This window comes from Apteryx mantelli, chromosome 1 (genome assembly GCF_036417845.1).
Source record: "Apteryx mantelli isolate bAptMan1 chromosome 1, bAptMan1.hap1, whole genome shotgun sequence".
Lineage (NCBI taxonomy): Eukaryota > Metazoa > Chordata > Aves > Apterygiformes > Apterygidae > Apteryx > Apteryx mantelli.
This window is the reverse complement of record NC_089978.1, coordinates 159474457-159488348: the sequence shown is the minus strand read 5'-3', so window position 1 is coordinate 159488348 and position 13892 is coordinate 159474457. Positions and strand designations below refer to the sequence as shown.

General features: G+C 36.5%; 2 protein-coding genes across 13 annotated transcripts in view; one reads left to right on the top strand and one right to left on the bottom strand.

The window, feature by feature from the left end:
• The first annotated feature begins 500 nt into the window (after positions 1–500).
• SYCP3 (synaptonemal complex protein 3) lies at positions 501–13094 on the top strand. 11 transcript variants are annotated; one of them, XM_013947572.1, is made up of 9 exons: positions 527–602; positions 2686–2827; positions 4508–4583; positions 5652–5686; positions 8012–8129; positions 9191–9290; positions 10273–10371; positions 12670–12774; positions 12915–13094. In XM_013947572.1, exons 2-9 carry the CDS (start codon positions 2698–2700, stop codon positions 12966–12968), a joined length of 717 nt encoding a protein of 238 aa, XP_013803026.1. In that variant the 5' UTR covers positions 527–602; positions 2686–2697; the 3' UTR covers positions 12969–13094. The 11 variants fall into 11 exon arrangements, with proteins under 11 accessions (XP_013803023.1, XP_067164401.1, XP_013803021.1 ...); XM_013947569.2 differs by lacking the exons at positions 527–602; positions 12915–13094 and adding an exon at positions 501–516 and having other exon boundaries at positions 2683–2827; positions 12670–12852; XM_067308300.1 differs by lacking the exons at positions 527–602; positions 12915–13094 and adding an exon at positions 504–516 and having other exon boundaries at positions 12670–12852.
• The window catches only part of CHPT1 (choline phosphotransferase 1), a 30209-nt gene continuing 21380 nt past the window's right edge, over positions 5064–13892 (bottom strand). The window contains exon 9 of one of the 2 annotated variants that reach the window (XM_067308227.1): positions 5064–5411. In XM_067308227.1, coding sequence (XP_067164328.1) covers positions 5340–5411 — 72 coding nt within the window. In that variant the 3' untranslated portion in view covers positions 5064–5339. Of the gene's footprint in view, positions 5412–12832; positions 12995–13892 lie in introns of those variants that run through there. The other variant, XM_067308234.1, reaches the window with a different exon arrangement.

Here is a 13892-nt window from a genome sequence, read left to right as displayed (position 1 = left end):
AACCAAACAACAAAAAACTTCCTTGGAGATGGACCTCTGCTCTCCATGTTTCTCCTGGCTGCCTTTCCCTTGGCAGACAGCTAAGCCTGGATGCCTGTTAGGCAGAGGTGAGTCTCTTCAACGTTATACTACCAAGTCAGTTATGCCCGGTTAAGTGCTTGGGACTCTTAACGTTGCGGTTTCTTTCGTTTGGCTTTTGGGCGGGTGTTTCTGCGTCCTAAATCTACAAGTGCTACACCGCGACCCCTCCCCAGCCTCCGAGCCGCTGCAGTGCCTCGGCCGCCGTGGTCCCGCGCACCTGCACGGAAGGGGGAAATGCCGGCCCGGGAGTTTCCTCTGGAAAACTGCTTCGGGGGGGACGCGTCCCGGGGAGGGCGGCTGAGGCGGGAGGGAGGCGCCGCTATGAGGGTTCCCGCCGTGCCGCCGCCCGCCCGGCACTTTCCCGCCCTTTCCTGCTCCTCTCCCCTCCCCCCGCCCCGGCTCAGCCGCTGCCAGAGCTCGGGGGGCGCCGTCGGGGTGAGGGCGCGGGCATCCTGCGGGAGGTCGCTGCGAGGCGCCCTGCCTCCCTCTCTGCCGTTGTAGGCGCTTTGCGGTGGGAGGCGGTGAGAGAGGAGGGGCTGAGGGGGGCAGGGGGAAACGGACACGCTTGGGGGGGGGGGGCAGGCGGCGCCCCTCGGAGTTTGAAACGTTGTGGCGGCGTGCCGGCCGCCGCCTGCCGCGCCGCTCTGAGGTAAAAATGGGGGGGGGGGGGCAGGTAAAAAGCCCCACAAGTGAGATTCGCCTCAATATTGGCTTATCTTCCCAGACAGGGAGAAACGGGGCGGATGGGTTTCTCTGAAGAAAAAAAAAAAGTCATTAAATAAACGACGGCAGGTGGAGGATATTTGAATCAGCCGAAGCAGGTAGTTAGGCAGGATGGGGCTGCCTAAAGCCTTGGTGTCTGGAGGGGCTGGGGAGCTACTGCTTGGTATACTGAGCTCCAGCACGCAGCAACGTGGGTGTCTGCCCCTGAGATAAATTTACAAATAAATACCTTTCTTCTCATGCTTGCAGTTTAGAAGGTCGAGAGTTTTTTTGGCAGCGCAACCGGACACAGTCAGGTGCCTTACCAGTCCTTTCTGCCTTTAGTCATGCTCTCAACAACTGCAGTAGTTGAAAATCAAAGTATGAGTCTTGAGAAATTTAGAGCTGTCCTAAATTTTCTCCTATTTGAGGATATTTTCAGTGCAAGGGGTTTTGATCCTTCAGTCAATAATTTGAAGAGAAGTTTCGGTCCTTTTTCAAAGAAACTTTTACGTAAGTTTGTAAAATCTTTGCTTCAAACTATACAGAGAAGCATCAAAGAAAAAAATGGTATATTTAAAAAAGCAGCGTTCCTTAGCAGCATAGTGTGATCGTGTTGTACACATCCCTGTAGTCTGTGGCTAAAAAGGCAAAGGTTGATATTTTCATAGGTATAGGCTGCTAATTCACGAAACGGGAATAGGACATTCCAGCATGTGAGATACAGCTGTTAATGTTGGGGGGGACTTCAACGTCCTGGAAATTCATAAGATTTTCACTGAAGTTCTCATTCTCTGTATAAGAATTTAATTTTCAGAGCTATCTTTGCCCAGGCTTTTGGAAAATACATTGATATTTCCAGCTGTGTTGAATTGTGTCTAGAACAAGATGTTTATCCACTGCTGAATCAAGTTTGGAAGACAGGGTACTTAAAGCTGTTGGGTTTTTTTTTTTCTTTTTTTCCTTACTCTTTCCCTCTTCCAAGTAGTCTTGTTATTTTTGGAAGGATTTTTAAAAGTATGTGCCGTGTAACACTTAGCAAGAGATACCAAGTATTTCAAGTTATCAGATTATGTACTTCCATAAGAGAAGAAATATTTTAACAGGAGCTCTGTATCTTGATGTTTTCTGTTATATTTATGTATTATTTCTGTTGTTGATAAAGCACTGAGAAGAAGTGTTTTTATTTTGTCATTCACACATTTAATGATTACAACTAATATTCTTTTCTTCCTAAACAGGTATTTTATTTCCTAAACATTTGTAAAAATACACAGTATATACTAAAATGAGAATTTCTAAAGTATATAAATGTATTTTTTAAGGATAGTGTTTAATTAGTAAAAAAATTACAAATATGGAAACTACATTAAAAACACAGTGCAGAGGCATAATAGCTAAAAGTTAAGATAATTCAGAAAATGAATGTAAAGTTTGACCAGGATTTTTTAAAATTGCTTGTGTGTGTGTATCTGTCTACCTAGCATGGAATGGAATGTAGAATCAGATTGTTCTTTATGGTTTATCATTTCTGTGTTCTATAAAATAGAATGTAAGCCTATTTTTATGGGAAAGTGGTACTGAATAGGACAAAATATTTAATAAATGTTATGGAAGCTGAGCTGGCAGGCACCTTAAAAAGTTATATAATTTACTTACCTGATTTTGCAGAAAAGCAAGGATGTTCCCAATAGTCCTGGTATTTTTAAGCTGTTCTCAAAAACACCACTGATGGTTAATCCTGTGGATTACCTCACAACTTAACTAGTTCCACTGCTTCAGTACCCTTACAGATGGAAACTGTTACAGGGATGTACAAGTCACTGTAAGCATCAAAGCATATTTATCTTTAAAGTATTGTAGGAGAAGTTATGTAACAAATACAGCATATTGTTTTAGTAGGAAGAAAATCTCATGGCACCATCAGGAAGAAAGCATCAAGGAAAAGCTGGTAAACCAGCACAGGAAGATCAAGCCATACCTGCCTATGACTTTCAAGAGGAAAGAAAAGAGCTGAGTGGATCTGAGGAAGATATTAGAGAAGGTGTTTATATCAATTAGATTTTCATTTTTTGAAAATGTGAAGTTTATGATATTTCTGACTATGAATAGAAATGAGGCTATTTCTGTGTTAGCAAGGGCCTGATCAAGCATGTTTCATAATATTTCTAGCAGTCTTCTAGTATGGTTTTGATTGGTAAGAGAAGAAAGCTCTTAAACCTACAGGTGGTGTCTTAAAATAAGATTGTTACGTGTTTTTGTTACCTTTTTTCAATGCCATATCTTTCTATCACCTGGCTGCATTTAATATTGTGAGAAAAGGACAGAAGAAAAAAAGCTCTGCTAGCTTGTATGGAGTGCTGCGTGGTCACTGCAATGCAAGATGAGCTCTACAGGGATGAGGAAGGGTAATTGGAGTCTTATACTGGCAGGGAGAGAAGGAGGCAATGCTAGAGTTAGTGGTGAAAATTTAAAGGAAAAAAGGTTAAGAATACTTTAGGAAGAATCTGAACGGAAGAAAAGAATGAGGAAGAAGCAGAGACATGAGGAAATAGAAGTCAAACAGCAGATTCCTTTTTAGTTTTGGGAGAAGTGTGAACCTTGCTTAAAAATGCAGTTCTCATTCACCAAAGGATAGTATTTTCATAAAGTCTGATGCAACTCTGCTTCTTTTGAGTTTTGTCTTTCAGCAGGCATCTCTGGGCTTTGTTTATCTATATTTTTCCCCTTCTTGTTATGCTCAAACTAAATCTTTTCCTTACAGAGAGTAAATTCTATGGGCAAATAACAAAACCAGCATCCTGAGTATTCCTTCTGAGGCTCGCTTGGCTGCATTTTGAGAAACATCTGATGGGTCTAATCAGCACGTTCTGGCCTTAAGTAGAGATGACTGTATCTGATTTATTTTAGATACTATATGGATCAAAGTGTACATTCCTATAACTTCTTGAACAAAGGGGTTGCAGAATTTGGAATTGGGAAAAATGTGTTCAGTGTGGGTTTTGTTTTATTTTTATTTTTTGCCTGCCAAATGAATTTCTTGTAAGGATAGCTGAGCTGCCTCACGCTACATAATTGTCTGCTGTTCTCAGGATAGCTTCTGTGGCTGTGCACACTAACATACAGTTTCAAACAAAATGTATATTTATATTTGTATTATGTTTCATATTTCGGGTAACATGTTTCTGGTTCGAATTGGATGTAATCTTTTTTTTTTTTTTTCCCCCCTTTGGTAATGGAAATCTGACCTCTGAGGAAATTGTTTATTTTTTAGAAAAAACATAAATATATACCTTTAGTTTTGCTCTTTTAAAGGTCAGAGCACACAATTTCAGTACTTTACAGTAAAAGGAAATTCTTACAAATTGGGCTTTCTCAGTTTTTTAGATTATTTTTACCTTTCAGAGTATTGGTATGTTGTGAGTTGGCGTATTTGTGTAGTAGTGGATTGAGAAACTAAAACTGGTTGAGACCAGTCTAGGGGAGCTCTGGGCATTGTCAACTGAAATCTAGTCTTGCAGAAGAATTCATGGCCGTCTGTCAACATCAGATTCAAAGTTTTAGGAGCTGCATGTGTTTTAGCATGCCTAATGGATGAGAGCTGACCCATGAGACATGTTCAAAGAAGTGGGGTTACAGAAAAATAACTATACTTTTAATAATTCAAATGACCCTCTGTGAAATATAAGAGACTTTTGTAAATTGTTTTAAAATTTATATTAAGGTGAAACACCAGTGGTGGACAAGCATGGAAAGAAAAGACCTTTGGTGACTCCTCATGTGGTTTCAGATGATGTGGGGTAAGGTTTAGAATATCTTTTTTTTCCAAGAAGAGCAAGCAAGTCTTAAATAGATACTGATTTCAGTTATTCAGTATGTTTGTTTTCCTTTTTTAAAAAACATTTAATTCAATTCAGGAAAAAATTCAGGTGACATAATATGTTAGCTGTATGTGGGAAAGAAAAACATTTAAAAATCAATTCTACAGCTTCTTTATAGATACTTTTCAACATCAGTGAAGAAATAAGTATTTGTGTGAGTTCTACAAATTCTGTTTCTTTCAAAAGATGATTTAAGTTTTATCCTAAATTGTTTGTTGTTTCACTAAATTTTTCCCTCCGATCTTAGTTGTTTGATGTTATTAACAGTACTTTAAATGATCCAACTATTACATGAAAAATAAACAGTGTAAAAGTAATGAAAAAATACAAGGGTTTTTTTTTTTTTTTTTAGCAAGATTAAGAACTGTTAAGTTGAAGATGCAGCTTTTTCTAGTTGATGAAAATGAAAGTGACATCCTGTGGAAAAGATAAGATGCATAAACAAGATAAACATTTTTCTTTATCTACTGTGTCTCTTTTTGTATTTGTCAGTTACTGTACCACTGCCTTACACAGTGGTGTACACATCTTAAAACTACTATAGAAACAACCCTGGTATTCTTTGATTTTTCTTACTGTGTCAGTCATGCTAAGCTTGATAGACTTCTTTTCATTTGATGTTCCAATTATATTTTGTGTTTTCTTTTCTGTGTGTGGAATAAGCTTTCTTATTTGTCATCCTTCCTCATTCAGGACTGTCCAAAGGCTTAATAGTATCTTTCTCTTGGAGAGTAAGTTAATAGACTCCTGTACATTAAAAAAAAAAAAAAATCACTCAAATTAGTCTAAAAACAGAACTCTTGCAGGAAGGGGAGAGGAGTAAAAGTGACATTTTTTATCTTGTAGAACAGCAGCAGCACTGTCATTGCTTGCAGGTAATAGGCATGTAAAAAAATTAGACAAAGTTTTAAGCGTATACATCAGGTCTTGTTCTGAAGTAGCTTGTGCAGAAAACAGGCAAATAAATTTTTAAACAATATTTTGTAGGGGTGAAGTACAGAATATGTTGGAACGATTTGGAGGTAAGTATATGTACGTTCTAATAAATTAAAACATAATTCATGTTTAAGTTGCAAAGTTGAAATAATTCTTTTTCACAAAAGTAATTTTCAAGATTTAGATAAAATGACCAATCATTATATTATTGGCTACAGCCACTTTCCAGGAAAAAAAGTAATAATTAATATATCTAAATTAGAGCAGAGGGAAAAGGAAGGAAGGGAATAACTGCATGTAAAAGGAGATGTAAGTATCAGTGTAGATGAATTATAAAGGGAGAAAAGGAAAGATACATGAGTGCTTTTGATTATCAATCTTATTTGTAATTAGAAAACAAAGATTCTTAAGACAAGGTTTAAGAGGCAGTGATTATATTTCAGAGAGATGGGACAATGTGAGTTAGAAAGTTCTCTCAATTTTTGTTACAATGAGGTGGAAGAGACTGGGGGTTGCAGGACTGGAGTGAGAAAGATACGTGTAAATATGAAAAGAAGTGGCTAAGTAGAACAAATACTTCAAAATCTAGACAAAGAATGGCTGTAGGTTGTAGAAGATGGTTATGATACAGAATGAGCTAGTAATCTGTACTTTACACCTTCAGAATTCTAGAGAATAGGTATTCAGTACAAAAGGGAATTTCAGCAGTCAGGAAGAATAATGCAAGTTTCTAGCAGAGCCAAAGAATGAGGCTAAGTGATGGTGATGGCCTGGTGATGACGGTAGAGAGATTTATGTATATCACCATATATTTATGTACATCACTTTACATTAGTCATTCACAGAAAATGTAACAAATCAGCAAATGCAGTGGAAGGAAGGGATAACATCTTAATACCAGTGTTACCTCCTTAATAGCTTGTTGATAATTTTGTTGTATGTGTGAGTAAATGCCATATGCAGTCACTGTTTGCCTATAGATCTTAAGGTGAAAGAGGAGTTCCTCTTTCCTTGCAAGGAATTCCTTAATCTGTGAATTGAGGCTTTGCTGTTAAGGCAAATATTAGAATGCTGTTGTAGATCTAGCAGTCTAGATAGGAGGAGGATTTCAATGTTGAATAGTAAGAAGCTAGGATTGCTTTTTACTGAAGACTCAAAGATAGAATAAAAAGAAGAAAAATGAATGAATCAGAGAGAGGATGCTGTCTGCTCAGAAATAATAGAGTTGGCATTAGCAGCAGCAGATGCCTCAACAAATTAGAGAGACAAACTCAGCAGATGTTTCCTGATATCTACAGCAAAAAGGAAAAGCAATTGCCTTATGTATTAAACCTGAGCTAACTATGACTTGTTTATTAAATCTCCAAATGTAAATTGAGACAGCCATATTAACTGATATTAACTTGAATACTTTTAGAAAACTACTCAGAGACTCTTGGAGGTATGAGAAATAGTTTGTCATTTGTTCATTTAATATGTTGACAGTGATAGTGATCACATACTTCCTTTAATTTATTTCTGAAATCTAATTTGAATGCATATTTCCCCAAAACACTTGGGTTAATGCTTTATTTAAGGAAAAAAAGACATTTTGAAAGTATTAGCGTAACTAAATTCTGTGAAGGCCTAGAAATTATGAGCTGGTAGTGCAGCCATGCAGCTAAATTAATGAGGATTTTGATGGTGTAACTGAAATGTTATTTGGACACTAGAGAAAAGAGCAGATGCCTTTACTCAGGTTTGCACAAGACATCTCTAGCTTTGAATAAAAGAGAACTTGCAGACTGGGAAATCACCAAATACCACGTTTAAGGTGCATAGTGTGAGCAGATTGGATAATGCTGCTAATGTTTTAAGCACGTATGTGTGCTTACTGTATAGATGAAGTTCATCATGGTTCATAATCAGTAGGAGAGCACAAGATTCAGTGCATAAGGAACTAATTTAAATGTATATAATGGAAGAACTGCAGCTATCCTAGATTCAAACTACTGGACAGTTGTGCTTTGCTGTGTGCATCTGCTCAGAGCAAACATGACACTGTATCCCCGGCCGTACTGCCTGAAGTCGAAGAAGCGAATGCAGAGTCAAGTCATGGTGGGGCCTGCTGGGTCTGGCCTCTGGGAGAAGTGGGATCCAAAGCAGGTGCTAGTGTGGTCAGTGGGGCTGGGCAAGGAGCTGTTGCGATGCCAGGAGTCGGGTAGGGTCTCTGGAGACTTAGGGAAGCAACACTGGAACCAGTGCCAAGAGCAGGCGGAGAGAAACTCTTAAAGGAGCACTCAGGAGCCCAGAACACATTAACTCTTTTCCATTAGAATGCACCTTTTCCAAAGAAAAGGGCACCAACATCTTTAGTAAAATGCATGTGTCTTGGTATACATAAATTCTAAATATTCTTTGTCTCAATCCAGCTGACATTAACAAGGCTCTGCTAGCTAAAAGAAAAAGATTAGAAATGTACACTAAAGCCTCACTCAAAACCAGTAACCAGAAAATTGAACATGTTTGGAAAACACAGCAGGAGCAAAGGTAACATTTGCACATGCTTTTTAAACATGTGAAGTCAAATTCCCTTTTGTGTCACAGCATGAGATAGTTTTTACATGATCTTAGATACAAGTTATATCCTACTTATATGTCTAGTCAAGTGCTCTGTTTCTTTTGACTCCAGTTATCTGCTTTGTTAAATTGTCAGTAACAGTTTAGCATAGCACTCTTTTGAATGAAGAAATTTGAGAGCAAGGTAACCTATATGGCTGGGTTACTATTTTATTTTTATGAAAAATGACCTTTAAAATTATTTTTGTCTTTTAAAAAATGTTTTTATTTCTTTAACTTCAGTTGGAATTTTCTATTTTATTCTACTTGAAAACTGAAAAATGCTCAGGAGAATTTTTTTGGTTAAAAAAAGAAAATTATTTTCAAACATTGTAAACAATTTTCACCCTTATAATAATGGCACTCTTGCCTCTTACGGCATGTTTAATTACTACTACATCTGATACTACAGGTAGAACAAATTGAAAAATGATACAGATAGATAGATAAAAACTGAAACTCAGCAATGTTTGTAACTGTCTTGCTGTTATATATATTTTATATATAAATATTTGAAACTTACACTGACAAGATGCAAGTTTACATAGATGAGCTAGAGCATAATGAACTAATGAATGAGCTAATTTATCTTGATGATTCACAAGTTTTTCATTACAAACCCCTTGTGCTAAAGCCATGATCGGTAGTTGGATTAGAAAAATGTAGTAAATCTGAGACAAGCTGACATTCTCTGTTAGAAAAAGTAGTTGTTTGATGTCATTTGTTTTTTTAACCTGATCATTGTATATGAGTGCTGTCTCCTTATATGTATATAATTCATATTCAGTCAGAAAAGAAGTGTGTGTTTGTGTATGAGCATTCAGTTAGGGCCAGATATCAAAATATCATTTGCCTTATCTATACCAGCTCCTTTATTATGATAGGAAAAATGTATATAATATAGATATTCTACTTCATGCATATAGACTTTTAGCTTCCCTTCTAATTCTTCATAGCATTTGTAATACTTAACGGCTAATGTCTGTTTATAGGCAGAAGCTCAATCATGAGTACTCCCAGCAGTTCCTGACTTTATTTCAGCAATGGGATGTAGATGTGCAGAAAGCAGAGGAACAGGAAGAAAAACTAGCGGTGAGTTTGCAGCATGGTGTGTATTTTACAGTGTATGCACAAGCAGAAAATAGTGCTGTTCAGACACTGAGAGTGCAGAAGTGTAAAAATACTTTATGTAGTTCAAACAAAATATAAGATTGTTTGCATCTTAAAAATTTCATTCAGGTTTGGTGACTTCCAAACCAGAAATGTTTAAGTTTTGTAATACACGGCAAAGAGAAGAGGTGAACAATGAGACTGTAGTACTTTATTGTAAGTTTATAAAGGTGAATAAATGGTGCCTTAGGCCACCATATGGCTTGGTGAAAGGCAAGACCGTTACGCAGGAGAGAGAAGCGCTGCTTCTGTGCATCCATAGACTGTGGGTTAGGGGAAGAGAGGATAAATGTAGAAGAATTGTAAAGGCAAGTAGTTGTCTTTTAGCCTGCATTGTTTAAAAATGTCTGTGTATGACAAATGTATGAGAATTTGATGATTAAAAGGGGATGGGAACTGTACTGTGGAATGTAATCACACGACATTGCTGTACTTGTACCCCCAGCATGTTTGCAAGTTTTGCTCTTCCACGGGCAGCACGTTTCCCTGGGCAACTCTGGAGAACAGAGTTGGATAGCAATCCCCACAGGATCATGGGATAATTCAGATCGGACGGGACCTCAGAGGTCACTCAGGTCTCTATCTAGTCTTCAGTCTTTCATTGATAAGAAAAAGGATAACTGCAAGCATATTTAGCCCAGGCATACAAAAACACTCTTGGAGCTAGCACAGAAGCAGCAAAAGCCAGTACAAGAACAGAGCAGATAAATCTCAGCTGGGTTCATGTAACCCTGCTTCATCTACCATTCCCCTCCCTCTCACCTCTGCAGACGTCTCAGCAGAGAGCTAGATTATAGGACCCAGACTTCCAGTGAAGGCAGAATTTCTGATTCTGACAAATGACATCAGTTTTGCTGTCCAGTTGCTTTTGGTCAGCTAAAATGATTTTTTGCTTCTGCTTCAGAATATGTTTCGTCAGCAACAAAAAGTTTTTCAACAGGCAAGAATAGTGCAAAGTCAGAGACTGAAGACCATTAAGCAGCTGTATGAGCAGTTCTTAAAGGTATAGTACATTCTTCTTAAGAGGCAGCTTATCTTTATCACATCAATTATTAAAGCTGTATTAATTCAGCCTTTAGAAAATACAGAGATGTAAGGGCCATTTAAGGAAAATAACAGCCTTGCATGAATCTTCATGTTATGTTGTTAGTATCATTCCCTGTTTTGTTCAGAACATGGCTTCTTCTCTCTAGACCTGCATATACTTTGCCCCTACTTAAAAAAAATAAGGTTGAATGTGTTCTGACAGGGATCTGATTGGCTTACCTGTTTCAAATATTTAACCTTAGCCCTCAGCGCATAATTTCTGAATAGAACTCAGTTTTGTGCCAGTTTGAAGGTTATGCATTAGTCAAATCAACAGGATTTTATCTTGCCTCTTAGATTTTTGGTAAGAAAACTGTGAAATTTCACTTCTTTCAACATCAATCTATTAAAAAAGTAAATTTTAAGGTGTAATTTTTTGCTTCTTATATGACTGCTAGCAGTAGCATCCCCCATAATGAGAATTAGATACGAAAGCAAAGTCATCTGTCATTAATCTTTCTAGCTATTGCTGCTTCTTGCAAGGGAAGTGCTGCTTAAAAATATCACTTATAAAGCCTGTAAAATTGCCCAGTTATAGTTCCCTTCTTTTTTTTTCTAAGCAACACTGATCAGAAAGGGTTTTCCTTTGTATAACCTAATACTAAAGATAAACATTCACTAAGATACCAACAGGAAGTAAGAAATAACAATTTATGGTGAAAATAGGATGACTGTCCAGCTGCATGGCTATATAATTGGTCCTGTTTAACTTTCCTGTTGCTTCAAGTGTAATTCATGTTTTTGCTGGCACTCCCTACAAATACTGTTTTTTTGGATGGTGCACATGGAACAGGTTATATTTTAAACATATGATTCACAGTGAAGTATTATTGGCCCACTAAATATGAGGTAGTTGGTAACTTTAAAATATATACTTTTTTTTTTTACTTTCTAATCTGCCATTTTAGTATATGAAGATCTTCAAATATGGGTGAAGTAAGGCTGTTGATAATGGCTTTCCTTGTTCAAATCTGAAAACTTTGTTTCCTCTTAATTATATATTAATGTAGATTTAAAAAGTAAAAGCCTAAGCCTGCACTGCTTGTTTTTTGAATTTTCTGTGGCAAGCAACATCTCTGGTATGTTGAATATAAATTAATATATTTTATTTTTTCCTATTATTATCAAACTTGACTGCTTTTTTAACAAAGCAGTTAACATACTAGACAGCAAAGAAAGTGACCAGTCAATAATTTGACTTCTTTTATCTAAAAACATAAGTTTTTTCTGCTGTCATTTTAAACTAAGAAGAAAACACTTGATTCCTAGAATTCCCTTCCCCCACTATTTCTAATTGAGTTATTAGAAATCTAAACTGAGAGAAAAATAATAGTACTTTAGACATTTGGTTTTGTAGTGAGTGCAGAGGCAGAGTAGGTTCAAGTCTTAGTTTCTGAAAATCTTTGATTTCTGTTCAAGTCATTTCTCCACTAGCTCTTTTTTTTTTTTTTTTTTTTTAATGAAATTTCAGTTAGGTATGAGGTCTGGTTTTTTTCAAGTCAGGCAGCTTTGAAAAGTAATCCAAAATAGAGCAATTCTTAGTTTTAGATAGTTGAAATTTACAGAGGATGTTACAGAAATGTGAAAATAAGTAATAACTGTTTTGCGTCTTCATCAAAGATGCAAAATCGAACAGAAGTTCAAGTATTGCTATGATTTTTTTTCCTCTGAGAAGATCAAAATGTAGAAATCAAGCCTCAAATAAGGTTAACTTTAAATTCGAGTCAAGAAAAACATGACTACGCACATGCATAAAGTTAGGTATAACTTTATGTATGAAAGGAAAGATAGCCTGTGAGCTTTACCTTAGCTCGTTTGAGGAGTAGTATGCAAAAGGGAGGAGATTTAACATTTTTTTTATATTCTTTACTTGTAGCCTCCAAGTTTGTCATTAGTTTAAACTGTACCTCTATCATTTCTGACAGATGTCTGTCTAATCTTTTTTTGAAGAACTTTATCTTTATTGATGTGCAGGATACTAGCTGAGGCCTCACAGATGCTGAGTGAAGGAGATTGTTTCCTTCACAGCATCTATATTATTTAAACATGAATGTAGATTGAAGTATAGAGTCCTGTACAGTTTCTTTCAAGTGCTTGACAAAATTTATTTATAATTATGAGTGACTAATACTGCTATAAAAATTGAATTGTAGTCTGAATAAAGTTTTTTTTTTTTAATTGTCAAAGTGTTAATTAAGCTTATCCATAACTTCAGAGCATGGAGGAGCTGGAGAAGAACAATGAAAGTCTTCTAGCTGGTGCGCAAAGTGAACTTCGCAAAGAAATGGCTATGTTGCAGAAGAAGATTATGATGGACACTGTAAGTATTGGATTTATAAAAAGTCAGTTAAATGCAAAAATAGAACATTCTATAAAAGTCATTTGATATTCATTTAATTAGCTCAGGGAATCAGATCTGGTATGGCATTAGTTCAGTATTATCTCCTTTTCTTGTAACAGCAACAGCAAGAGATGGCAACTGTTCGCAAGTCTCTTCAGTCCATGTTATTCTGATGGCTCAATGGAGAAACAACTTTTACCTAAGTGACATGATACAAGTATAGGCATTAGCCATAGAGAAGTATGTTAAGATTTCAATGTTGTAAAGTTCCTATTAAATGGTTTCATGGATTGTTCTAATCTCATGTTTGATAATGTTGTAAGAAGGCATATTGGTAAGTTCACTTTTTTTTTTTTTTTGGGGGGGGGGGGCAGAGAACAGGACCCAAACTCTAAAGCATTTACTATCTGCCCAATTCATTTTTAACTAATTGATACTCACTTTCATTAGCATTGGACTGCTTGAATTGCTTCACTTCTTATAATGCCAAATTGTGAACCACAGGCAAAATTAATGAAAAATGCATTACACAGATTTTGCACAGTAATTTTAGGCTTTTAGATACATTGTGCAAATAGAAGTATTTTTCCAAAGCTACAGAATCTTAAGATTTTCATAGTTTCAACATTTAGCCTGACCTATCAGCAGTTATAAAAGCCCATAAAGTATGACACATCTTGTGTAAGACTGTTAAATAATGTAATGTATATTACAGTAAATTAAGGTAAACTTTTAGTCTTTTACTGTGCTATGCCTTGCAATATTTTATTATCAGTAGGAGACTAGGAACTGCTGTAATTTGTCCAGAAGGCAAGATTTCTTTAATTCAATTAAGAGTTGAATATCACAGCTTTATATGACATCTGCTTAAATAAGCATAATTAAACACTACTACATGCATTTGGGGGTATATAGTTCTTGCAGCCCCCTGCTGAAGTAATCTAGCTCATACATTTGGTACAAGCTATTACAACCCTTAAGATGGAATATTCACTTTTGCGGTTTCAGATGACTAGCAATTTAGGGAGGCCTAGATTTTAAGGAGGAAATGCTTTATTTTAAGCTGATAACATTTAAACTGATAAGCTGATAACATT

Bases quoted from the DNA above. Each gene is read 5' to 3' on its own strand.
- SYCP3 (XM_013947569.2), top strand. From the start codon at position 2,698: ATGGCACCATCAGGAAGAAAGCATCAAGGAAAAGCTGGTAAACCAGCA. The intron at 2,828-4,507 runs GTGTTTATATCA...ATTTATATTAAG, and splicing joins TGAGGAAGATATTAGAGAAG to GTGAAACACCAGTGGTGGAC. The intron at 8,130-9,190 runs GTAACATTTGCA...GTCTGTTTATAG, and splicing joins AAAACACAGCAGGAGCAAAG to GCAGAAGCTCAATCATGAGT.